Source organism: Anser cygnoides, chromosome 2, assembly GCF_040182565.1.
Source record: "Anser cygnoides isolate HZ-2024a breed goose chromosome 2, Taihu_goose_T2T_genome, whole genome shotgun sequence".
Classification (NCBI taxonomy): Eukaryota; Metazoa; Chordata; class Aves; order Anseriformes; family Anatidae; genus Anser; species Anser cygnoides.
In genome coordinates, this window is record NC_089874.1 from 65969326 (window position 1) to 65994853 (window position 25528).

At 37.4% G+C, this 25528-nt stretch overlaps 1 protein-coding gene across 4 annotated transcripts; it reads right to left on the minus strand.

Moving 5' to 3' along the window:
* Positions 1-1113: 1113 nt before the first annotated feature.
* Positions 1114-21377, minus strand: HERPUD2 (HERPUD family member 2). 4 transcript variants are annotated; one of them, XM_013200270.3, is made up of 8 exons: positions 21053-21374; positions 15663-15740; positions 12258-12371; positions 10177-10334; positions 4481-4606; positions 3834-4157; positions 2543-2657; positions 1114-2126 (listed from the first exon to the last, which is right to left on the minus strand). In XM_013200270.3, the coding sequence occupies exons 1-8, from the start codon at positions 21197-21199 to the stop codon at positions 1965-1967; spliced, it is 1224 nt and encodes a 407-aa protein (XP_013055724.1). In that variant the 5' UTR covers positions 21200-21374; the 3' UTR covers positions 1114-1964. The 4 variants fall into 4 exon arrangements, with proteins under 4 accessions (XP_013055724.1, XP_013055725.1, XP_047931533.1 ...); XM_013200271.3 differs by lacking the exon at positions 15663-15740 and having other exon boundaries at positions 21053-21376; XM_048075576.2 differs by lacking the exon at positions 12258-12371 and having other exon boundaries at positions 21053-21376.
* Positions 21378-25528: the final 4151 nt, after the last annotated feature.

Sequence of the window (25528 nt, forward strand, 5' to 3'; positions counted from 1 at the left end):
ATAACAATTTTGCCCTTTTTAACCAAGTTGGGATTGGCAGCGTAAGAGCCACTTTCTTAATCTAGTCTGCTAATAATAGAAGCTTACTGCCAGCGCATGGAAAGCGAACAGATACCTGAACAATTACAATGACAGCAAGAAGCAGTTAACACCTGTTAGTAGCTGGACACCAGTAGGTCATAACTGCACAGGTTATACAGACACTAACTGCAAGACAAGACAAAAACCAAGCTTTTGGGAAAAGTAGTAGGAAGAATACATACACCAAATAGCCAAAAGCTTGTCAATGCATTCCAGAAATAGCAAGTCTTATGACATCCTGGAGTGTCACTGTGTGCCATTCCTTTAAAAACTTAAGTTTCTATAATAGTTTTAAAATACTAGTCAAGTTAGATCCATCCAAGTTAAAGGGGTGAAAGAACCTAAATTGAGAGCAGCTCCCCACAGTCATAGGGGAATAAAACATATCAAACATGATTTATTCATCATTTCTGCCTATTCAACAAATAAAATAATCCATTAAAAACATCTATTTCTCCTTCTGAAAGATTTAAGCAGAGTTGTTTTCTGAGGTACAATATATTCTCCTTAAGCTGTCTAAAATCATTGTTCAAGTTCAGTTTTTCCAGCTTAAATTCAACTCTCAATGAAGCCTAGAAATCCTGACAAATGTTTCAGAGTATAAAACTAAAAGAGTTATTTTAAGTTTAAATCTTCATTGCACAGCTTCAGCAGTTCATCATGAGAGCAGAAAACAAAACCTTATTTCTCAGCTGTTCAGACTTATTTAAGAGCCTTGCCTTGTACCTGAAAATTAAAAATCTGCTTAAGTTTTCTATTGGTTAAAGTTTAACTGGAACTTTGCAGATACTTTGAAGTTCAGTAGGACACAGTCGCTTCAGAACTAGGGACAAAAAAATACGTGAAACTTCTTGACTGATTAAAATCTAAAGATAATTGAAAACTGACAGAAGCACTATACTATTCTCACGTACAATTTTCTTTGTCTTAATTTAGAAGGAACAGAAAAATAAGAAAACTTATCCTGATGATGAGATTCTTCCTACCTGTAATTGCATATGCACTGCTACAAACATAACACTGTAGTCAATATCAGTAATGCCACCATGATTAACTTTATTCCACTCTCAATCATATCCTCATCCTTCACAATGCACTGTTTGCATTCAGATATGCATATAAACATCCAAAAGTTACCATAACAGTTTTTTTTTCATTAAAAAAACTAATTTACATGTTTTTCCCCAGTACATCTATGGTTTTTTTTAAAAAGTACTGTATGTATCAAACATTTAAAGTTTATCCCATCACTGCTGATTCTCTTTGAAGAGCTGTCAACCATCTCAAAGTTTAATGAACTTCAGTATAGCCTCAAGACAAAGCTTTTAGCTTTCTAAAGATATGAGAAGAGGCTTAGTATTTTGTGGCATGAAGACAACATGCCATTAGCAAGTAATCCTGGTGTTTACAGCATTCTTTTGGGAATGACATAAACTCCAAATCCCAAATGATAAGTCATACCCTGCATAAAACTAACACAAGATACATTGAAGTTATTCAGATGAATAGACAGCATTTGGAAAAGTCTGCCAACATTCATATTTTTAACAGCTCTTTAAAGAGGCAATGGTGCAGACTAAGTACAAGGTTTTTGCCTCAGTGTAATACACACCTGAAATTAAAAACAAAACATGGAAGACCAATATCTTTACATTTCATTCTTCAGAAAAAGAAGAATCTTAAAGAAAGCATTTAGTAGTCCACTTGTGCTTAAAATATGCGATGTATGAGAAAGCCAAAAGAAAAAATACACATTTTTTTACACCATGATCAAAAAGATAACAATATACATTTTCTGAAATTGCACTGTATTTAAAACCATCTACAATCTGCTCCACTTCTATGTATGGCTACTGAGACTGCCTGACAGTTCCTTTTCCATTTTAATTGCCAACCTGCGGAGGCCCTTCAGGGATGAGTGACGTGAAGAAAGTTGTAATAAAGGACCAAGCAGAAGCCATGAATCCAGGCTGCTGCTCTATATTGGCATCTTCACCTGCATCTTCTCCACTGTCTTCATCAATCCCATCATCCATAAGTCGTTCCTTTAAAAACAGAAATTGAACAATTCAACTGCTTCCTTTCAGAGCTCTGACAAAAGTTAAGAGCAGCATTGTCCTACATTAAGTTTTCTCAGAATAGTCTCCTGAAGAATAACTAGCACAAAGAAAATCTGTGATTGACAGTTAGTGATCATCTCTACTTCAGACTGGAAAGATACCAAATTTAACCAGCCTGCATAACAGAGAAGATAACGCTGAGAGCTTTCCGGTTGAACCAGCTATATTTCACAAAGTAGTCAGTCCTTCTGTCCAGACATCAATACTCAACTAGTAAGAGGGAAAAAAATGAAATAACATTTTCCTGCTTAATCATTACCAACTCGAGATTTGTGCTACAGGTAGTTACATATACTTTACAATATAACATACAGAAATCTTAAAGATATGTCTGCTCTTACCATCTCCTCAAGATCAGGATTATTTGCATTTTGCCCATCACGGTTCCCTTCCACATTATTGGCTGCCTGTTGCTGGCCTCCCTCTTGCCTAAAGGGGAACCATCCAGCCTGGTGTCTACATAAGAAAATGGAACAGCTGAAAAACCTTGTGAAAGGAAGAATTATTTTCTCCTACCTACTGTAGTAAGTTCTTCAAGTGCTTGCAAATGGATGAAGCTCCTTGCATTTTTCCAGAAGTTTAACTTCTAGATAGAATGTGTATTCTTTGATATCTGGGTTAAGAAAGGTCTTGCTAGGTTTCAGCAGCACTGTTCGTAGCACCCTGTGCCAGAAGATGCAGTTTTCCATAATTAGCTGATGAAATGTTTAGAATACTGGGGGGCTCCTCTTCCCCATTTTTAAGTATTTACATTTTATTATTTTTAAAGGTGGCTTTAATTTTCATAGTTCAAAGTTGACTTTCAATTTAAACTTGAGCTAAGGCTTGAACCACATTACCATTTTAAATTAAGTAAGCCTCTCCTACATTTTCAGATGTCTATATTTGAGTTTCAACTACCACACCTGCATCAGAAACAGAACAATCCATGCAAGTATGCTCTTAAAGTCACAAAGATCAGACTACATGTAAGTAAACTGTCAATGAATGACATCAGTCCAAAAACATCACATTACTGTCAGTTTTCACTCTTTACATCATTAAGATATTTGTTTCACTAAAGGAACTGATGACTACAGTATTGATACATCTTAATAAAATGGTCTTCATGATACATCATTAACATTTTTTAAGATGTCCTTACAATTCTGCCAGATATGACATCCACTGTTAGTTATCTCTTATCTCTGCCTAACACAATTTACTGCAAAATTCTATACATTTGATGTATAAATGAGTACAGCTCTGCAGTTTTCCCTTCATATTCAAGCAGTAAAGTTTAAGTTTACACAAGCATACACTTCAGTTACTACATGAACTTCCCTCCTCATCCCAACATCCTTAATTTCCATCCTTAAATTCTACATTTCTACAATACTGACCTGTACATATCACCAGTATTTAAGCACACTGTTTTAAGTGGTAACCAAGTTACTGTAAAAGGTCCCAGGAATGCTTTTTTAAAAAAATGGCTTCTCTGCTCATTTGAAATTCAAATTTGTACACACCATACAAGAGGAGCAGAGCCTAAACTTTCACATTTGAAACATTTCTCAAAGTTTAAAAGAGATTATACGCTAGCTGTATAACCCATATATCTGCTCTGCAGCTGTACTTAACTGTTGTACTCACAAATAAACCAGTAGCATGGCTCCCATTACCATGACAAACCGACTGAAGGAAGAATAGAAGTATACAATGCTCAGAAGAATAGCTGCTCTAGAGAAAGTGTACATCCAGTCCAGCCAGTCCCGGTTGAAGTCCTCCTCATTAACTACTGGACCTCCCTGTGCATTCATCTGAACATTCGGGTTTACAGGCCTGTTCTCTTGGACAGCTACATTTGGCACTGCTGCAGGCTCATTTGCACGACCATGTTGTGAATTTACAGCCTGAGCAACTGCAGATCTCGCTGATTCAGTGCTGGAAGTCACTTGGGCTGAAACAGCAGCTTGGCTAAAAAAGTCAAATAAAACTTTTGTCAAAAAACATGCAAAGTGTCTAAACCTATTCTTGCCTTCTTTCCTACACTACTGAAAACAAAGTTTCAGACAGTACAAATCAAAACAAAAAAGCACTTTTTTCCTTAAATCTTTACTTAATACAATTATCTAATTCCAATACAAAACTGGATTTTGTATTTAGTTGCACAAAATTTATCACTATAAAAACAGCACAGCCAGACAAAATAAGCACAAATACTTTGATGCTGTAAACAATATTTAAGACTTTCCTTTCCATAGTGTAACTCAGCACTACCTAATATAATGCAAACTTACTATTGCATGTAGTACTGACGTGCATACATTTGTTGCCACCATATCATCTGTAAGGGACTGAATGCAGGATACATAGGAAATCCTCCAGCAGGTACACCGTGGCCTGGAAATTGGTTGCCTATATTGCTGTAAAAGGAGTAAAAGAAAAACATTCAGTTCAATATTGCCATGTTCTAAAATGCACTGAATTCTAGAAGAAGCATTCTTCATTTGTCCCCCTAAAATGACGCTCTGAAGTAACACAAACATGTAGCAAGATCATCCAACCCATTCCAAAAGAACATAGAGTAAATTAATAAGTGAAGTTATTTCTATAGAAAGAAGATTTATGATTTTGTACTTAGATGTCTGTCACTAGCTGTGTCTCTGGGATAAACAACATGTTAACTGCAGAAATGTATTCATTTAATTCCTTTTAAGTTCAGAGGTCAGCCTTACAGGAGCTGTAAATACAAAACTTACTACCTCTATAGCTTTCTTTTACAAATGAAACCTGAAATATCACTGTAATCACAGACACGAAGAACTACACATAAGCAAAGACAGCAAAACTAACTTTTCAGATACAGCATCTGAAGACCACAACTAAGAGAACACCACAAATATAACTCTTACCCCTTAATACTTTAATTAAAAGGGATTCTCCTACAGGCTTTTAATTCTGTTTCACATGCAAGAGATACAAAGCTCCTATACATCAACTTTGGGTTTGGTTTTGTCTGCTTTTAAACTTATTAGCCTCTCTTACCTCCTAGAGCATATAGCATGTTTTGGCAAGATTTCCAACTCTTTCCCCAAAGATTTTGATGTAGTAAACTGTAGTAAACCAGGACATCTTTCAGGACAGCATGAGAGTACAAAGCATGAAGAAAAGTTTATTCAGACTGCAGGTAGCAAAAGCTGAGACTGCTGTTATTGTACTGCGGACTACACCTGTTCCCTAAGTAAGGCACTCCCTGCAAAGATATTACCAAGAGATTTCATTAGTCTCCCAGGCATTCAGATATACAAGACATGCCCAGAAAGAAAGGTGGGGGGAAGACATTAGAATCTTTTTCCATCTTATACATGGAAGAGTACTTTACTAATTCTGGACAAGAGGCTGCTATGCAACTCCATGCATGACCTCTGCTAAAACTTGGTTTGTTATTTTTGAATTCAGTCATTGCTTGTTTTGACAATAGTTTGGAAAAAAAGTAGCGATAAAGCAAAAGCTACGCTCCTGATACCACAGAGATATTCATATACAGTCCTCTCAGTTTATGAAAGAAACAGAGGGTGAACTGGTAGCCCTGTTAATGAGCAGTTTCTGAAAAATTCATGTAATACAACAGCAGAGCTTTCAAGCTCCTATACAAAAAACAATCATACTTTTGTCTTTATGGTTGCAAACTTTAAGAATGTTTTTCTAACCCTTGAATTGGCAAGCCCTTTGATAACTAAAATTCCTCCAAAATTCAGAAAATAACGACCCTCAAAACGTAAAGATAGTCTTCTACATGGGTATCCTAAGTTCTGTGTCATGACAAATCAAAGAGCAATATCTCAATTACAAGCAGGAAGAATTCCGTATGGGGATGAAAACAGGAAGAACCGTTGTTTGACCACACCTATTTCCCTAGCTCAGTCACCGAAAAACAGTGCTACCTCAGAACTCGGCAGTGAATTCTGCAGGAATTCACCTTTCCCCCCTCCTCCCGAGAGTTTAGGCTCACTTCTCTTTAAATGTACTGAACAGAGCTCAACAGAAGTTGTGAGGTCTTAAATTAATAGCTCCAAACAAACATGTATTTTAGGAATATAGGATCCAAGCCTCAATTTTCTTCCAACTCTTTCTGAAGTTGCTTTCTCAGTATCTAAAGCTTAAAGGGAGGTTGCAGAAAAAGAAGCTAGCCAACCAAGACAAACCATAGAAGACTCCAGTAATGTTCTTTCCTCTCTCATTAATGTATTTTAGCATTTTGTTTTGTTTGTTTGTTTTTTCTGTTTTGTTTTAAACTGCTTTTCTAGATGTGGCTTTTTGAGAAGCACGCCAACTTTTCAAGTTCTGATGTCATTAATGAGAAGAAGTAGACATCAATATTCAAAAACTGGTTTCTGTGTCAAAAAAAATCAAAGTTAGGCAGATTTTGTCAGTGACCTATTACAACTGGCAGACTATTAAGTTAATTTAAGAAATTCAGGAAAACTCTAAACACAGCACAGAGTATTCCAGTGAGAAGAACGTCTCCAAAGGAAGATGCTCTTCCCAGCCAAGCAAGCTGGCTAGCTGTTAGAAGGAAAAGGGAAGTAGCACATGCTTTCTCCTTATCTTCCTCTAACAGGAGGAGAAAAATGGAGTATTTCAAGAGAATGGCAACAACAGCACAAGAGCAGGGAAGCAAAATTGCATAGGCACAGTTGTTTCAAAAATATAACAGCAGACTGCAGAAGAATAGTTAGGTATGTCAAAAAAACAGGTTTTAGGTTCAAATGCAGAGGTAGCTTCAGAATATTCTGAAGAGGCACATTGCTCTTTCAGTGACTATGAAGCCCAGAATTACTACTTTTGGTATATGGAAGAAAACTAAAATGATCTAATTGGGCTTTATTTAGAAGTAATGTTTCAGAACACATTAACGTTCTGCAGTTATTTAGCCGGTATCATCATGAAGCTATTGCTCACCACCAGTGGAAAAAAATTATAACTTGAAGTTTTAACTTCAAGCTTAGAAGCTCAGTCTTTATCATCTTGCACCACTGACAATAACTGCATTTGTTTAACATCCTTTAACCCACAAAGATGCCTCATTTACTATTAGCCTCACATGAGGCTGAGATATCAACTTCAAGTGCTATTTCAACATCCTCCACTGTATATTTGCTACTTTTAGAAAACACAGACTGAACAAGTGCTACTGATGAAGCAAAGTTGGCATTTGTGTGCTGAACATTCTGTATGCTGTCAGTATGTCATTTTGTTGTCTACTTTCAAACATTATTATGTAAACAATATGAAAACATTTTATTAGGTGGGCTGTTCAACTTGACAAACAATCTCCCTGTCTTCATGTTTCTTATCTGTTTATTGCTTCCATGTACTCCCTAATCTGAAATGCAAGCCATTTTAGGACTGAGTTCAGTTTGTACCTGCACAGAACAGTACGGCCTTGAACTAAGTCCATAGGAGCAAACACCATGCTTACTCCCCACAGCACAAAACTGACTTGGTAGAAGCATAGACTACTTGTTCAGTCCCACCTCAAATGTGGATGTTTAGAAAATGCCATTTACAAAAACTCTAAAGCAACAGAGTACTGAAATATTACAGAGAACATTTTAAAAATCTGATTTAGCTGTTTTCTCAAAGGGTATTCAACTTGGAAACTGAAGTCTTGCACCAGAAACTAAGAAACATCAAAACCATCACTTAACTGCACAAAGTTCATATTTCTTATTGGTACTAACTACTTTACTAATGAAAATGTTGCAAGACACACAAGGAATTGGACTCTGATATATTTTCAAGTGTCTGGAGACACTTCCCCATCAGTAGAGTCTATAGTTCATCATACAGCTAGAATAAAACTGTGTTTGGTCATGAAACCAAGAAAAATCCATAAGGCAATGGAAGTTTCAGCTACAGACCTTCATTGTTCTTAACAAGCCTCAGTCCATGTATAAATTACATTAATACTGAATTTCATTGCCCCAGATGATGTTTAAGAGTAGCTGAAAAAAATAGAAGGCATTTCTTGTTGCTATAATACAGGTAGCAGAGTGCTGAAGCAAAAACAGATGCATCTATCTGAGAAGGCTACTGACAGCACTAAAAAGGGCATTTCAAGAAGACAGTGGACTACAACAGGTGCTAGCCCAGACTTTCTATTTAGGGTAGAGCCAGTGCCTAGTAGTCCAAAGCAAGAATATACCACCTAAGGCTCTTATACAACTAAATTGCTTTTACAAAAAAGAAACAACAACCACACACACTAAGATTATTTAGGGTGCATCTATTCTGGCATTTGTGATTTCTGTTCAGATCAGGTCTGTGCTCTTGAAACTAGTCTCCAGTCATTTCCTCTCACTAGTTTTTTTGGTTGCACCACAGAATGCTCTTGGATCACCACCTGGATTCCTTTGGAATTACACTAAGTTGAAAGATATGATTCAGACACATTGCTAATGCACTTCAGCAACAAATATGCAACTGTGCCAACTGATCAAATTAGACTTAGTCCAAATAAGACAGAAAGTCCTGAAATACATGCAGTGCTGATGTCAGGTTCTCAGCACCTCCTTCAGTCTACAGAACCACACCTCTCAGTCCACATCACTTGCCAATAGAGACACAGTCTTAGAATAACTTAATAAATAAATATGCTCTTTTAAACAGTCATGTCTTCTAAACTGATTCCTCCTGTATTTTTTTAACTGAATTTTTTCAGCTAAAAGGCTGAACAACAGTTCTGTTGTCTTTCTCAAGTCCAAAGGCTATCCAGCTCGTCACACATACCGATAGAAAAAAAACTCATGCTCATGGTACATATTTGTGAAAAGCTAATTAAAAAAATAAACCACCTTAGAGATGAATAATGCAACATGCAAAAAAATTGCTTCCAGAATTAACTTACAGTACACTGAACTGCAGTCAACTTAGCATCACCTAGATTTGTCACAAAGGCAAGCATAACCACTTCCACAAAGATTAATGTGGTCAGAATAACAGAGTACTCCACCCATTGCAAAAGCACTCTCCTCCCAGCAGAATACATGAAAACTAGTAAGACTAGTAAAGTCTACACAAATTCTAACAGGAGAGTAACTGAAAATGCATTTAACTTGTGTTAAGAACTGTTAATTTAACCAATTTCCTTCCCAGTGACAAAAACAATTGCTACTGTTAGTAGATTCATAGATTGTTTTTGTGGGTGTCCCCCGCCACATTCTTCAAAATCCCTGGAAAATAAACAGCACTATAGTAGAACACCTTGTGAGAAAGAAGCCTTGAAAAGTGTTCCCTGAGGAAATGACAATTATCATATCAGAATGCACTATCCTCCCTTGGAAGAAATTTTTAAAGGGGTTTATAAAGTTGTAAAGGTCATGGGTCATGCAGGCTAAAAAAATTCTTAAAGATCCTTTTTAAGTGGGGAAAAACAGACAATTTTGAAAGTTAAATACCAGATCTAATCAAGAAGTATACACACTGGTTATATATGAAAATATTTTAACTTTGTACATTCACAAGCACTTACAGGTACTCAGAATACCTCATTATTTCTATAACTGAATCCAATATGGACAAATGAAGAGTTGCATCCCATTAAAAAGTCAAAAATTAAGAACCATCATATTTGGTAACATTTTAGTCTTGATTATTACAATAGAGGACTAGAAAAAGCAACCAGACAATCATTTGATCACTTACATTGCTAACTACATCCACTAGATAAACATTGAAACTGCCCTCATCAACAGAAAGTTAAAAGCAGAAAGCATAAAGTGAAAGAGAACAGTTTGAAGGGGAGCACCAAGTACACTTACTCTTTGAATGACTCCTGTCTTAAAACATTAATGTTCATAGAAATTTCTAAACGTGACTTATGCTTCAAGATGAAGTAGCCAAATCATTTTGCAGAGTGTGCAAGAATCAATTGTAACAGAACATTTAAAAAGAGCATGGAAAAGATGAAGATTGTTTTAATTTCACTTACCCTTGCATTAAATAAGGGAACTGGTGGCTTGGTATGGGATTGCTTTGTGCTTGTGGAAGATTACGATGCCTCACTCCATCTGCACTAGTGTTCAAAGATGTAGACGAATCTTCTTGGTTTGTGGATGAGGCAGCAGTTGATCCAGAATGGTCCATATTCTTTAAAATAAAGAAAATTGATGTTGAGGATATTTTCACTACAGTAACAAGAGTTTACAACCATGTCTTAAGAAAACTATCTTATTGTGTATATAAACAACAGACAAGTCTACTGGGATTTTATTGAATCTGGCAAGCTTTTAGTAAAAAAAATGCACTCAAGTGCACATATAAAAAAGTGACGTTTCAAAAAGCTGCACTGAACTAAAGCTTAATTCAGAAAAAAGTACTTAGCAGCAACAAATTCTAGAGGCTATCGTTAACAAAAGTAACTACAAGCTCAGGTTATGAATATCAGAAAGAAGTTCCTGCTGTAAAATAAAATACCCCTCCCTCTGTCCTTGTTTTCAGTTTCCTCTTCTATTTTTCTAATTAACCTCTTCACTGTGCCAGCTGCACAATCCAAATTACTGTGCCAACTGCTTGGGCTGGAAGAGCGAATAACAGAAAAGTAGCTGGGAACAACTTAGGCTCCAAGAAACCCATCTAAATAGACTGTCAGGACTTCAATGTTTTCCAAGATAAATACTTAATCCTAGAAGAACAAACAGCTGGCTCTCCTAGGTTACATGTCACCAGAATAAGACTGTAATTTGGCCATGGAGATGCATTATTTTAGTTTTATTATATCCCCAAACCCTACTGCTAAGCACTATTTTAATGTTTACTCAGTAAAAAATCCTCTTCAACTTTGACAACTCAGGAAGTGAGGAGCTGCAATTATGTAAAGACATCCATATCACATTTGCCCTACAAAGGAAAACAAGAAAAATTTACCACTAGACAGGGGGAAAAAAGCAAATGCAAGAATAAAGGCCATTCAAGCTTTGGGATTAGGTTGACTTTCAAAGTATTACAAATTTGACGCCATGCACACTGACTGCTTTAAGCAGTCATTAATAGTTATTTAAATTCATTATTTACAGCAATGTAGCAATAAAATAAACGAAGCCCTCTCTGTATTTCTATTGCTGTTTGCAAGTATGAAGAGTGTAAATACTATCCACTCTCTTCAACTGTTTAAAGTGCTACTTTATCTGTCTGTTGAACAGCAATCAGAAACAGTACCCTGTCAATAGAAGAACCAAGCTTATTATTGAAATGGTAATCTACCCACCACTGATGAAGACTAACAATTTTGTACGCTCTCCTTTCTGACTAACCTTCACAAATCACTTACTGATACTACCAGCTCTGAAGAAAGCCAGGATAATTACAGTGATGATGAGCAAGTCATCAACAGAAATATTACCTTCACTTCTATTAAAAATGAGTACAACTAAAGAACACCACCATTTCCCAGTTCCAAACAGAACGAAGTGAAGGGTGAATGGAAGAACTGCAAACACACCAAAAAAGGGTACTTTGAACAATTAACTAAAAAAAAAAATAAATGACAACTTTCTACTCCTCATCACCTTACAGACTATCAACACTATGACTACCTTGAAACTGAGTAAGTACTGTCCAATTCTTGTCAAGCAGAATGAACACTGGCCAAGTACCACCTTTCTCAAAACAAGGGCACTAAATTGACTGGTCTCTCTTCAGTAGAGGAGATATTTGCAGAACTAATCAGAACTCAGTTTAAAGTCTAAATACACTAGTCAGTTTCTGGCAAAGACACAGCACATTTCTCTCTCTCCATGTTCCTGTTCCATAAAGAAAACATGGAAAAGAAAGAATAGCTTAGAAAAAGTAGTGCTTTATCATCTAATAAACATGATGGCATTACTATTTGAAAGTTCACATTTATTTAAAATGACATCCTTAAATAATCAAGTCTAATTCTACAAATTCATATGACATACTCTACTTTCACCACATGTTTTTACAGTCAGATTTTAGGAATGAGAAAAGAACTTGCTAGAAAGCTTCCTTGCTGTAGAAGAAATTCATGTCCTGTGTATGAAAAAAACTCACTGAGCTACTGCTGGAGGTTGAAGCTCCGTGACCACCTCTACTGGTGCTGGGTTTTGGAGAACTTGGGGGTGTCCGGGAAGTACATACCAGATGAACCATATGATATTCATCTTGCTAAAAATCAAAGAGATTGAAGAGCTAAAGTAACAATATTTGCAAAAAAACAAGCAAAAACTGTGTTTAAATACCCACCTTCGAAGTTTCCCTCGTATTCAGTATATATACATTAAACAAAATGGACACCGCAAAGCAAAAGTTGAGCCTAGAACAAGAGAAGCTTCCTGTTTCTCAACTAAAGTTTTCATAGTAGCTGTCCATAATCACATACTAAGCATCCACTTACCCCCAGTTTCCCCTAAAATTGCAGTATAGCAGAACCAACAGAAAACCACACGGAGAAACATGAGAAAGCACAGATGATGCTTTGACTTTTATTTTGGGAAAACCTCACTCTTTGCAGTGCTCAAAGTTAAGAATGCCTACGTTTGCGTTGAGATTTAATGAGGAGCGTTATTCAATAAAAATCATGGTAAATGAAAAATGTAGGAGCTGGAATTCTATGAGCAGTCCAAGATAAGAAAAAAATACCAGCTATTGCCTGCACCTCACTGCAGTCTAAGCTCAACCCAAGCCTATCCTTCAGGCACCACCCATTCAAAAAGTCCCTGCAGATATTCCACACCCAGGGAACACTATTCCAAGTGCTAAACAGGGCTTCAGTATTTCTAAATACTTGACAGCAAGGAAGGGAACAAGTGGCACCACTCAAGGCCACGCCAGCAATGCAAGTTATCAGCCTACACCAATTCTTCATGAATATGCTCCCCCATCAAATATGGATGCTATAACAACTTCAATCTGAGGCTATTCTACTATGTCAAATGAAAACAGCCCATTATATCAGCATGCCTGAAGCTCATATGGCCATAGCAACAAGAACAGCTATGACTGTATTTAAGCTGCACACTATAGCTTCCTAGTAACCAAATTTTATGTACAAAAATACTAGAAAAAATATCCCCTTCTGAAATCAGCATGGTGCAGTCAAGCTGCAGTATTTAATGTGATAGCATTTAGAAATACTGCTTGTCTTCAACTAAAAAAATAAGTGTGCTTTCCACCATTTTTAAAGTTTTAATCTTTAGGAACAAAAAACTAAACTGCTTTTGTACACCATAGTGCAGCCCAGCTAGCACAGCCTATCCATACCCAGACTTTTCAACCCCTCTGCACATAGCAGTTCCTAGTGGCAAGCACGGCCTCGCTGTCACACAGCCACTTCCTACAAGCTGGTGACAGCACGCAGTGATCAGAGAGCACTGAACACCAGCCATCAGCGCTGTGACCAAGCCAAAAGCCTTCCGCCTAACTACTTACCTCCTTTCTACAGAAGACCTTATGCCACTTGGAGAAGTAAAGGAAGGCAGAAATATTGACAAGCTTACAGCGTACAGCTTTATTAAATGGGACAATTTATTGTAATGTTTTTATTCCATATACAACATTTCTGATATCACTATGCTTAAGGAGTCCCACAACATCCAGCCTCCACATGTTTTATATCAGCAAAATAACACCACTCAGTATCAAAAAGCAAGTATCATAAAACTAATTTGAGAGACTTAGTAAATCCTCTGATAATATCAGGAACTTAGATCTAGACAATTAGGAAGAATACAGCAGAGAATTAAGTTTAAATTCAGAGCAATCATACTTTTTTGTTGGAAGAAGGTATTCTTTCTGCTTGAGTTTTTGTAAAAAAAAACTTTAACTTTGTACTTATGACTAATTAGTAAGTTTCTGTAACTAAACCCAAGGCCTGTACCTACTCAAGTGCCTTTAAAATCAAACATCCCCTGAATATTAAAGGCAGACATTAGTTAGTCAGAAGTCTCTCCTCTAGCACATAAAACAAGGCTTGAAGTTGTTTGTGTTTCCTAAAATCAGTCTACTGTAGGCAGGCCAAGTGAATTTAAGGGATTCAGACTGACTGCATTTTGCCCTTCATAAGCACAGCTATGCTGTGAGCTATGTTAGATAACCATTTTCATGAACGTTTAAGCATTACTGGATGGCAATATTTCAGGTGCAGTTCTGTAATAAAACTACACAGAGTAAATTTTAATCTTTTGGGGTAAACAGATAAACTATGTAAAGTTTTTTTCACAATCTAGACTGTGAAAGAACAACAGCTTTAGCCTGTTCAAGTAACATTCAATATTCCTCTGCATCTTTTTCTTTACATATAACACAGAAATTTAGTTCCCCACTTTTACTAAAGCATTATTCTCTTTTGGAGACCTTTCTCCGTATTAACATAAAAATGTAACTAACTCTGCAGTTTGCACACTGATTTTAACTTTAGAAGTTTGCCAAAAGAAGTATCATTACCAACACTCAGGCACTGTACTACAAAGCTTATATATTTAATATTAAAAATTGTAATAACTGTTTAATGAATTAATATATTTTCTAAATAGAGCTATTGATCCTGGTCTGTTTACAGGAAATTTAAAGAATAGTCAACATTGCACTACATTTTCGGTTACCATCAAAATCAAAACACAAAGTTCTTGATAATCTTATATATCATATTGACTTTAATATCATTGTTTTATACATTAAGAACTTTAACTCAATGTCCCTATTATTTTGTAGCATCCAACCAAGCTATTTAACCCAATCAGAGAGCCAAGTGCATGTATTTCAACATTTCCTATGTAAGATTCCATGTGTACTCAGGACTTGGATTTAATTAGCACATTACCTAAAGAATCCAAAGTCAGACTACTAAAACTATTGGTTTCCATGATAAGCCAGCAGAATAAAGGAAAAGTAGTTATAAAAAGAAAAAAAAAAGCAAGAACCAACAAGTTTGTAAACATTAGCAGGAACAGCTAATACCTGACAAATAAAGCCAGGACAATAAACAGATTTCCCAACAAAACCATTCAATTTAGAAGTCTTTTCTTGCATATAGATGCTTTATCCTTATTTTGCTTACACAAGTCCCGTTTGGTTTTTGTGTTTTAAATGCAAGTTCTTGGATTTAAGTAAGTACAAGAAATGAAACGATGTCCCAAACTAACAAAATTCTTTTAAATGATCCCACTTGAGTCAAAGCAGGAACTGTCCAAAGAGTCATTCTACATTGCATATTACCTGTTTGGTACTTGGATAGGCTAATCACTTTCACCATTTGGAAACATCCCTCAATCCACAAGTATCACAATCCTACAAACAAGGGATACTTGAAAATACATTTTCCAGAACATATCAGCATTATATGGTTGGTCACATTCTACCTTATCAATAAAAAATTGAAGTTAAACAATACAAATCTAAACTATTTCCCAAAAAGTGTTTTTGCTCAAAAAAATCATATGGTGTTGATATAAAGCTTACTTTTCTGAGAACATCTTTCAGCTGCAGGTGATCAGGAAGCAGTCTGCCAGAATACACCAGTCTCTGATCCTTTGTAGACTAGGAGATGGGACAAAGAAAGGAATTTAGCTTTTTCCAGCTGTACAGATATACAGCTGGAGATAACATTTGCAGATGAGTAAAATCCCTTATAATTCCAACCACAAATGGACAGCCTTTAAAACACTTCAGAGGCCTTGCAACTCCAACTAACAAATTACATCTGAAAAAGGTCTCCTATTATGCACTCAGCAAGAGTGCTGTAACACTTAACATCACTTAACTGGCAAATGCTCCTCAAGAAAACCATTAAGTATATTTGAAAATTCCTTTCTTTTCAGTAAGATTTGCTCTTCACCCTGCTCTCATTCCCACACACTTCTTGGGAAAGTAGATGGAAATATTGCTGGTGCAAGGAAAATAAAAACAAAAATAGTTAGTAGAATGACAGAATGATAATTAAAATGTGCAGGAGAAGGGCATAAGTTTCAATCTCTTTCTGTAAGGAATTTCTGTCCATTCCCAAACCCCTTCTCCCACACCTACCCCACCCACCAAAAAAAAAAGGAAAAAACAAGAAGAAACAAGCAGCAAGGCATTAAAAATCCCTAAGAAGCAAAAGGACTTGTTTTTTTAAAGGGAGTCTTCAAGTTTTGGTAAGCTTTTTTTTGCCCGGTCTTACACTTCCACACTTTAATATTGCTCAGTAAAAAGTTTCTTTTTTTTTTAAATGGTATGCTATTTGTAAGGCAGTAACGTTTAACTATTCTCAGCTGAGGAGATCATAACAAAATTCTTGTTACATGGAAACTGCATTTGGGGTACCTATCTACAGAAAGGTGTCCAGTACAGTCAAGCATCTAAGTAACATGCTGTAACTTTGTGAATGAACAGTTACTTTAAAAAAATTGAAAGAACTTTACAGAAAATCCAACTATTACCAACATAAGTTCATTTTAACTACTTTCTTGCATTAAGAATCAATCCAACAGCTTTTTATCACTTGAAGAAGTGCTAACCTAACCAAATGCTAGATGAAGAAATCTGGCCTACCATCAGTGGAACGGATATGCATTATCAGCATGAAATATTTGAAGAATTTCCCCACCATACATACAGCTAGTCTTACAACACCTCTCCCTGTTCTCTGACATCCTTCTGTTACCGATTCTGCAGTCATAGGCATGCTAATACTACGACCTAAATTGCTGAAAATCAGACCTATAAAATCAAAAAAAGCTTTCCAAGTAGTCTTGATATTTTTTCTTGCTGTAACCTAGTCCAGCAGAAAACAGAAGAGTTACAGAACGTGATTTTCCCCCTAAATATTCTAGTCATATCACAAGATTTATAGATGCTCTAAGCAAAAACTGTAAGGATACATTGGATGAGAAGTTTTTGCTTTTAAAAAAAATCCAAATTCACATTAGATGTCCATGACTAAATACACGCCTTTAAATAGGAAGAAAAGGTTCGATACTATACGTGGCAAGTTAGCTGCCATCATTTATACTGAAGAATCATTTTCTTCATTCTGCATTTCTCTCTATTTTAATTAGTGACATAATAAACCATTTTTATAAGCCTCACAACACAGAACTGTTAATTGGCAGCTCCAATGGATAAATAGTGCAACAAATTGAAAGTCATCACTGCACTATTTATATTAAAAAAAAAAATCAACAAAGAAGCCACTCTCTCATACCAATCTAAGTTCTTTTGAACTACGCCATTTTGTTGGCTGCTCCTTTCAAGCAAGAACAGGCTGCTAACAGGATACAAGTTTACTTGCATTTTGTATCTGGGAAAGGCCTTCTTAGATAAACTAGAATTTGCTGCATGTATCAAGAACACAGAAAACATTGATTTCCTAAGTTAGAGGCTTGTTGCTTTGATCAGTAGAACGAGAAGAAAAGTCTCAGAAACCCCATTTCTGGATCCTGAGAGAGGTACTCTGGAGATTAATTAGAACAAGTAAGCAGTTAAAACAAAACAAACAAGAAGCCCTAACCCAAATACTTTGTATCATCATCCAATAAGGATGGGGCCACACTATTTTTGCCTGTGCCACTGATAATACAGCTTCCTAACCAGGTTAAAATGACCCTGCATATCTACTACATAATCCTGAGCAATTCATTTCATCTCCCTTAAAAACAGAAAAGAAAAGCTTACTTAGGTTGAATACTGATAAACACATTAAGCCAAGGACACTAACGCAGGAAGAAGAGGTCTTAAACCCCATGCTCCTCCGCACTTAACTCAAATACCTAACCATGCATCACAGGAATTACCACTTGCAATTCTCAGGGTTAAAGCCATCCTGGAGTTCTGAAGCATGGGTTTGTTTGTTTTTAATGCAGATGGAAGAAAAATAAACAATAATTGTTTAGTAATAGAATAAATAATTCTTGTGATAAACAAGAAAACACAGCAGTTCAAATATATGCCAAAGCAAATGGAATAGGCATTCAACTCATCCTCTGCCAGAGGAGATTCGCTACCACAGCTCCTGCTTCGAAGAAAAACATGCTCACTGCTAGACCAAATGCTGAACCATGACAGAAAAAGACTTCAAAAATAGTAATAATAGAGTGGCCCCATTTTCAGAAGCAAACTCAGAACATCAGATGAAACGATTCTAGAACCTACAGGTTAAAGGCTCATACCTGAGATAGATGGAAAAAGATGGTTTCCTGATCATAATCCCAAAGTTATGAATTTAAAATCAACAATTCATCAGGTTTTTTTCCTTCCATTTTTCAAGCAGGATTCCTTCTGCAGTGTTTGGTCCAAGTTAAATATGCCAAGAACATTATCAAAACAACCAAGCCTAAGATGATGCAACAACTTCCTTTAGCATACAGTCTCTAATCTATCCCCGCTTTCAGTTACAAAACATCTACTACTTGGTCACTCAGCCCCTCTGCCACAGGGAATAAAAATACAAAGAACCACATCTGGTTAGAACTGTGGGCAAAATACATGCTAGCTGACAGGTACAGGGGACAAGAAACAGCAGGCTTAAATCAATGTTTCTGGGCATAATCAATACAGTCGTTAATGTGCTGAATGCAAGATCTGCCAGATCTGAGACATACAGGTTGGCTTTCCAAGTTTTCTTTTCTTAAATAAAGATTTCTTTTAGGGAAGTTATAACAAGTTATTTACAAATATCAACTTTAGTATAGGCCTGCAGGCTAATTTAACACTGATTTAAACCCACCCAGCCTATTCAGTGACTTACTAAATTAAGTATGCCAGCTTTAACAATAGCTAACCCAATTTAAATCTGCCTATACGTGGCATTCGTATGTACTTAAGTCATCCACATAAATTAATCTAGTAAAATCACAAACAACACCGCCCCCAAAGCCTAACTTCTCACTTGCCTATGTCAACCATCTCATTTTATAATAATATACTCTTAATAGATACTAAATTCAGTAAAAGTATTTACCCGTTACCATTAGTTTTCCAATTAGAAAAGACACTAATTTACCTACGTGTACAGGAGAATAAGGTACAAGTCACACATGAGACTGTACACCAGCAGTAACAGCTGATTTCTATTTTGTACCCTTAATTTCAAGAACACTGCAATACTTGTATGAAGCATCTGTGTTCCGATGTACTCTAGCACTTTAAAATAGCACGGTAACGTAAGTTATTTCCAGGATCTACCACATTCATGGAACATAGAAATCTGACTGACAAGCTTCTGACACTGCTCTGCTTAAAAAAAAAAAAAAAAGGAAAGAAAAACACTCCTAAAAGCACAAAGTTTTAAATAAATCTGAAAAAGTAGTAAGATTATGTCAAAAAGACATATCAAGACAAAGATAAATTTTTCAATTTTACCATACAGAGAAGACAACTTTCTTCACCTCCCATATTAGATTAATTTGAACGGATCTATGAAATAATATTGTGTTTAGTTATAAGTAAAGCTAGTAAGTACAATAAATCCAAATTAAATTGGATTAGAGATAGCTTTCATTAAATAAACTCTTCCGTTCTTTAATCCATACTAGTTTGGGGAGTATTATGAACTACTCTTGTGATTTTTAATAAAGAGAGGCATGTTGAGGAATTCATTGTCAACAGAAAAAAAGATATTTCAAGCAACCAAAATTTAATATTGTAACACTGGTTAAAACAATGCAACATAAAAACCTCTTGTTCATTAAGGATTCTTCCCAGAAGCCCAATTCAGCAAGATCACTGGATGAATCAGAAAAGTAGTGTTTAAACACAAATACGTCACAGAAGGACATTCTGGCAAGGAAGCAGCAGTCAACTGAAGTCACGTATTTGTTTCTTTTACAGTGGATCTGCTCTCTCAGCAGAGAATTACCGAGAACAATAACAACTAAATCCACAAGTTCTTAAATATCACTTAACAGAACTCAATCTACCAGTGATACTGCCTAAATTGTTGACTGCTGTTCTCCTGCTTTCTCCAGAAGGAAGAAATCCTTTTCAGACACAAGGATATTGTTTACATCCACTTCCACCCTCCTCCCCACCCCCAAAAAAGAAACTAACAATGACACTAGTTAGTATTCACCTCGTTCAATAAAAGAATCATTTACAATATAAACGGAAGCTTTGTCTGATGTTTTGTACAGCAAGGTCTAGGCCCTACATGCTGCTGCAAAGTAGAGGGAGAATCTGCACTGCCTTTATATGGTTTTCTGGAACAAATCTTCATAAAAGTCAAATGCACTCTTTTGTATGACTGCCGTTTAGTAACACTACAGTTTTTCATAACTGCTAGATTTGGAAATTACAGAACTTCAAAATAAAATGCATTTTCCTTGGGGACTAAAGAGCTATAGATTTTTACACAAAGTTTCAAAATAGTCACAACTATCATACAAGTTTGTAAACAAATGAGAAAACAGTTTTCAGCCCTGACTCAAAAAACATCATCCCAAAGGAAAAAGGAAAGAATTCTGGAGAGGTTGTCCAATTGGATGTTTCAAATAATATTATGAATAATCACCTACCTGTTCCACCACCATCTAGTGAACTTGGGGGTAATTTTAGCTATACCACTGGAATCATTTTAGAGAGCGCTCCTATATTTACAGAAATGGGTATGGAAGATAGCTACATCCCAGTTCCTATAAAAGCAGAGTTAATAAACATCTCCAGCGCTACCACCTTTCAGAATACTGCTTTTTTTAACGGTCCAGAAAAGAAGCTAGCTTGCATTGCTGAAAGCAGAGAGCCAGCCACTGCACTTACAGACACAGCTCTGGGGAAGCAGGTCCCTTGCTTGTTTACACTGCAGAGCGCCCAGCCTAAACCCTTGCCTACAGCCCAGGCCCCACGGCACCCCCGCACAAGCTGTCCCGACAGCTTACCGGCTTGCTGGGGTACACCTTAGAGAGGTGCGACTTCAGCTTGCCCACGGTCCAGTCCAGGAAGCAGCTGACGGTCTGGTCGGTGTACTTCTGGTTGGGGGCCTTGATGATGAGGGTCACCGGAGGACCCACGACGCCCTGCTCCATGCCGCCCCTGCCCCTCTATCTCCCCCCCCCGGGGCCACACGAAGCCGCTGGAAGCTGCAGGAGCTCAGGGCGGGCTCAGCGGCCAGTGCCCAGCTCCCTAAGACGGCCGGGGACGCCCATGGCCGCGCTCCCTCCCTCTCGTAAAATGGAGACCGGAAGCACGGCCTTCCTCCTCCTCCTCCTCCTCCTCCTCCTCCTGCTGCCGCCGCTGCCCCCGCACGCCGCTGGGGGGCGCAATGCGCAGGCGCGGGGCCGGCGGGCAGCGGAAGGGGGGACACAAAATGGCGGCCGAGGGGGCTGGAGGGAGGGGGGGAAAATGGGAGGGGGTTGAGGTGATGTCGTCAGCGAGCCCCTTGTTGTCAGCGGAATTAAAACTTCGTTATCTGTGTGTCCTGCCTCCTTCACCACCCTCTGGGAACGCCTCGGCCTGTTTATCCTCGCGGGGTCGCCAAATAACCGTGTTACAAACCTGAATGGCGCGGGAAGGGGGTGCGTGCCTTATGTCACACAAGAGGCCTGTGTAAAATCATAACGCATGTTTCTGGAGTACCGGTTTAGCTTTGTAAACTTGTAATCACCCACATGATTTTCAGTTTCTGAGAAGAAAATATTTTAAAGAGTAACCTTCAAATCTGACAGACAAAATGACAAGGAAGGGAAAGTTGATATTTCTGCAGGTGATCCCTGCAGTAAAGGCTGTTCTCATTAACTAGATCTAAACAACAACTTGCTTATAAAAATACTTTCAAATATCTATTAAACCAAGAAACAAAGATGTCCTGTTTCTTTCAATCTTCAGATGTAATTACTGAATACACAAGACTTTCTGTCAGGTTTAATTTTTCAAGAAGAATCACAGAATCACAGAATATCCAAATTGGTAGGGACCCACAAGGATCATCAAGTCCCACTCCTTGGTCCCCCCAAAGGACCACCCAAAAAGAAAAAAAAAAAAAAATAATATGTCTGAGAGCATTGTCCAAATGCTTCTTGAACTCTGGCAGGCTCAGTGCTGTTACCACTGCCCTGGGCAGCCTGTTCCAGTTCCTGACCACCCTCTTGGTGAAAAAACTTTTCCAGATATCCAGCCTGACCCTCCCCTGTCTCAGCTTCAAGCCGTTCCTTTGGGTCCTATCACTGGTCTCTCCATTTCCCTCATGAGGAAGCTGTAGACAACGATGAGGTCTCCCCTCAGTCTCCTCTTCTCCAGGCTGAACAATCCAAGTCGACTGTGTCTCTTTAATGCCAAGGAATCAAAGCATTTTTTTAATCTCAGCAGTATGAACAACAGGCACAGAAAAGGTTGCTGATAAAGAGAGGGCCCCAAGGAACTCCAGTGTCTGGAGGGAAAGATGAAAAGAAGAGCCTGAAGGAGTATCATTAGCACACAGGACCTAATTCTTTCTTTTAAATAAAAACAGGATGCAGACAACAGCCAATGAGAGAATTTGTGAAAGAGAAAATAGTCTTAATCTTTGTGTTTATTGACTTGTAATTAATTGCCTCTACAAGTCCTCCTTCGCAAACCTCATGTTTGAGATGGAGCATGGGACCTCTGTGTTTCTATAGCAGCTGTTATTCCTGAGATGGCTTATCAAATCATAAATGTGGACAACTGGTACTTGACAACACCTTCAAATATAATATTTAACATACTCTTATCAGTTTCCCAGTACCCTCCCTTGATTTATAGAAGAACAATTATTTGCATTTGAAATTCTGAACATACTGTCATTACCAGGGCATGCAACTTGAATTCCCAAGAATTTCCGAAAATAGAATAGAATTTCCAAGCACTAGTCAAATATTTGTACATATGGTGATGTACCAAAATGGATCATCTAGGTGAGCACTTGCAAGGATTAATACGCAAAAATCAAGGCAAATTATAAGTTTTGCATTTAGGATGGTTGCAATTGTATTGCTTGACAATTCACTTCTCTACATACAGATAGTGTTTCTATAGTACATTGCCTACTATGAAACTCTCCAGTCTTGGGATGACCAAGAAATCTCCTGAGCCACAACCTAAGAACAATAAGCTCTCTTACATGGTGTCATTTTAGAAACTGCTTGATATGCTAGTTCTAGGAGCATGTCCCTGTACCGTGCACAGGCTCTCGGGGTCAGAAATGCAGTTGTGGTGATCTCATTGTAGGGCTAAAACTTTAAAGCTAGTAAAAAGAGTCTGACATTAATTTACATTCCAGAAAACATTTTTTGAATATACATTGTGTGGCGTTATAAAGAATCCCACCAAGAAAGCATTTGGTATTTTAACATACAAGATATGTCATTATTCTTACTACTTGTCTGACTTGACACACCATGACAAAACCACAATAAGCTTTTTGCATTTATGTTATCTTCGCAATCTCTGTAGTTCAGAGAAAAAATTACAGCAAATCATCTTCCAGAAAGTGAATGCCAAAACATCATTCTTTTTTTTTTAACTAAATGAATTCATACATTAAAATGTTATGAGAGACTGAGGGATCATCTTCTGACTTTAAGTGCCTTAAACAGGTACTTGATTTAAGAGTTTAGGTCTCTCATGCAGCCTTTAGACTATCCAAAGAGCAGTCAGAGCATCTACAATCCTACATCTGTAGGCTCTTAAACTAAGTTAGGTACAGAAGATAGACTGTATCATTCATCTATGTTGATATCCATTTATCAAGTTGGAATAGACCAAAACCTCAGGTTATTGCCAGTAAAATATCTTCTCCATTTTCTGATTTTTTAATTTTTTTTTTCTAATAGAGCAATGAGTGCGCAATCTAAAAACTTTGGACCACGTTTTTCCTTCACTACCCTAAACAAACCAGTAGGGTTCAGCCTAGGAGCTGTAACATGAAGCAAAACCATAGCAGTTACAAGCTGCATTGTAACTAACAAATTCAGCTTCTTTTACTATTTATACTAATAGTTGGGGTCATGTGAAATTACTGACCTGTAAGTGGGATCGCAACCAGAAGGAACTTGAGAATCTGTATGCTCAGAAACATTAGTTTCCTCCAAGAAGACTTTTTTAAAAGTCTGCCTTACCATGAAAAGATGACAAGGATTCCCACATTCTTTCTTCAGAACAAACAGCTTTGAGGAAATCAGCATTTCAGATCCTGCCAGGTTTTTCTGTTCTAAATCTCAGGATTTACGTTTTGTTTAATGATCTGGAAAACCTGATGTACAAGGAGGAAAGAGTGTGTTTGTGCTGGTTTACTCCTTTCAGTTGTATACATGAAGCCAGAGAGGTTTATTCCTTAAGAAAACTAAGGGAAAGGTCATATTCACATGGGTTTTCTTACGCTGGAAGTGTAAGTGTTCAGTCCCTCTGAACTAGAAATGTTGCTAATTCCCAACAGTACAGTAGGAATTTCCATAATGGATTTCCATGAGCAAAAGTGTCTCTGGAATTCTTTTCGTTGCCATATTAGCAACACTGACAGACAGGTTTGACTACATGCTTGAGTCTTTCACCAAGTGGTATACAATTTGTCAGTCCTGATATTTCTGTAAATAAACAAGCCAAAAGGCATATGTATTTAAATATGATAATGGGCTTCTCAGTTGTTTGTCAGGACTTACACAGCGATGCTTTCTATTTGGACCAGTCAATCCTCCCACTAACTTTTGAGCACAGTGGCCAATTTCTGTCAAATTTCAGAAGGGGTAGCAGTGGTAGATATTAAAATACTAGGACTTCAAGGACTGGGGCTTCAAGGAATAGGGCTTCAAGGACTCAGTGGGTAGTGAGTGAGAGAGAGAGAGACCTTACAGGCTCTGTGCTGATGAGAAAGCTAATGAGCTTTCTTCATTCTAGCCATCAGAGAATTCAAATGGAGCATGCTGAGGGGGAAATAGGGAGCTACTCTCACTTTCACTTGCAAATCACCTGCAAAGACAATGACACCAGTCTGCAATAGGTGGCTGGCAATGGACTGCAACGTGGATGTGCATTTCCAATGAGTTCAACTGGGCTGTACGGTTTCAACAGTTAACTTAGGGAAGAAAATGCTGCAAGACCAGGTACCTGGTTTCCAGCAGGGACATGAAGATGTTTTCATTGACTAATCCTTAAAACACGTCTTACTGGGTGCAATGTTACTAGCACAGGCGGTCCAGTTGGTGACAAACATATAAGGAGTAACTTCTTGAAACGGTTAAATGAATATGTGATTCATCTGTGGATATTTTTGTCCTGGTCATAGCTTCAAGATTTGAAGAGGAACAGCAGCTATCTGTAAATTTTCACTCACTCTTGCATGTGAGGTGCTTCAAAAGACACAAGATAAGAAAATGTCTTGATATTTTATTGTTTCAAGGAAA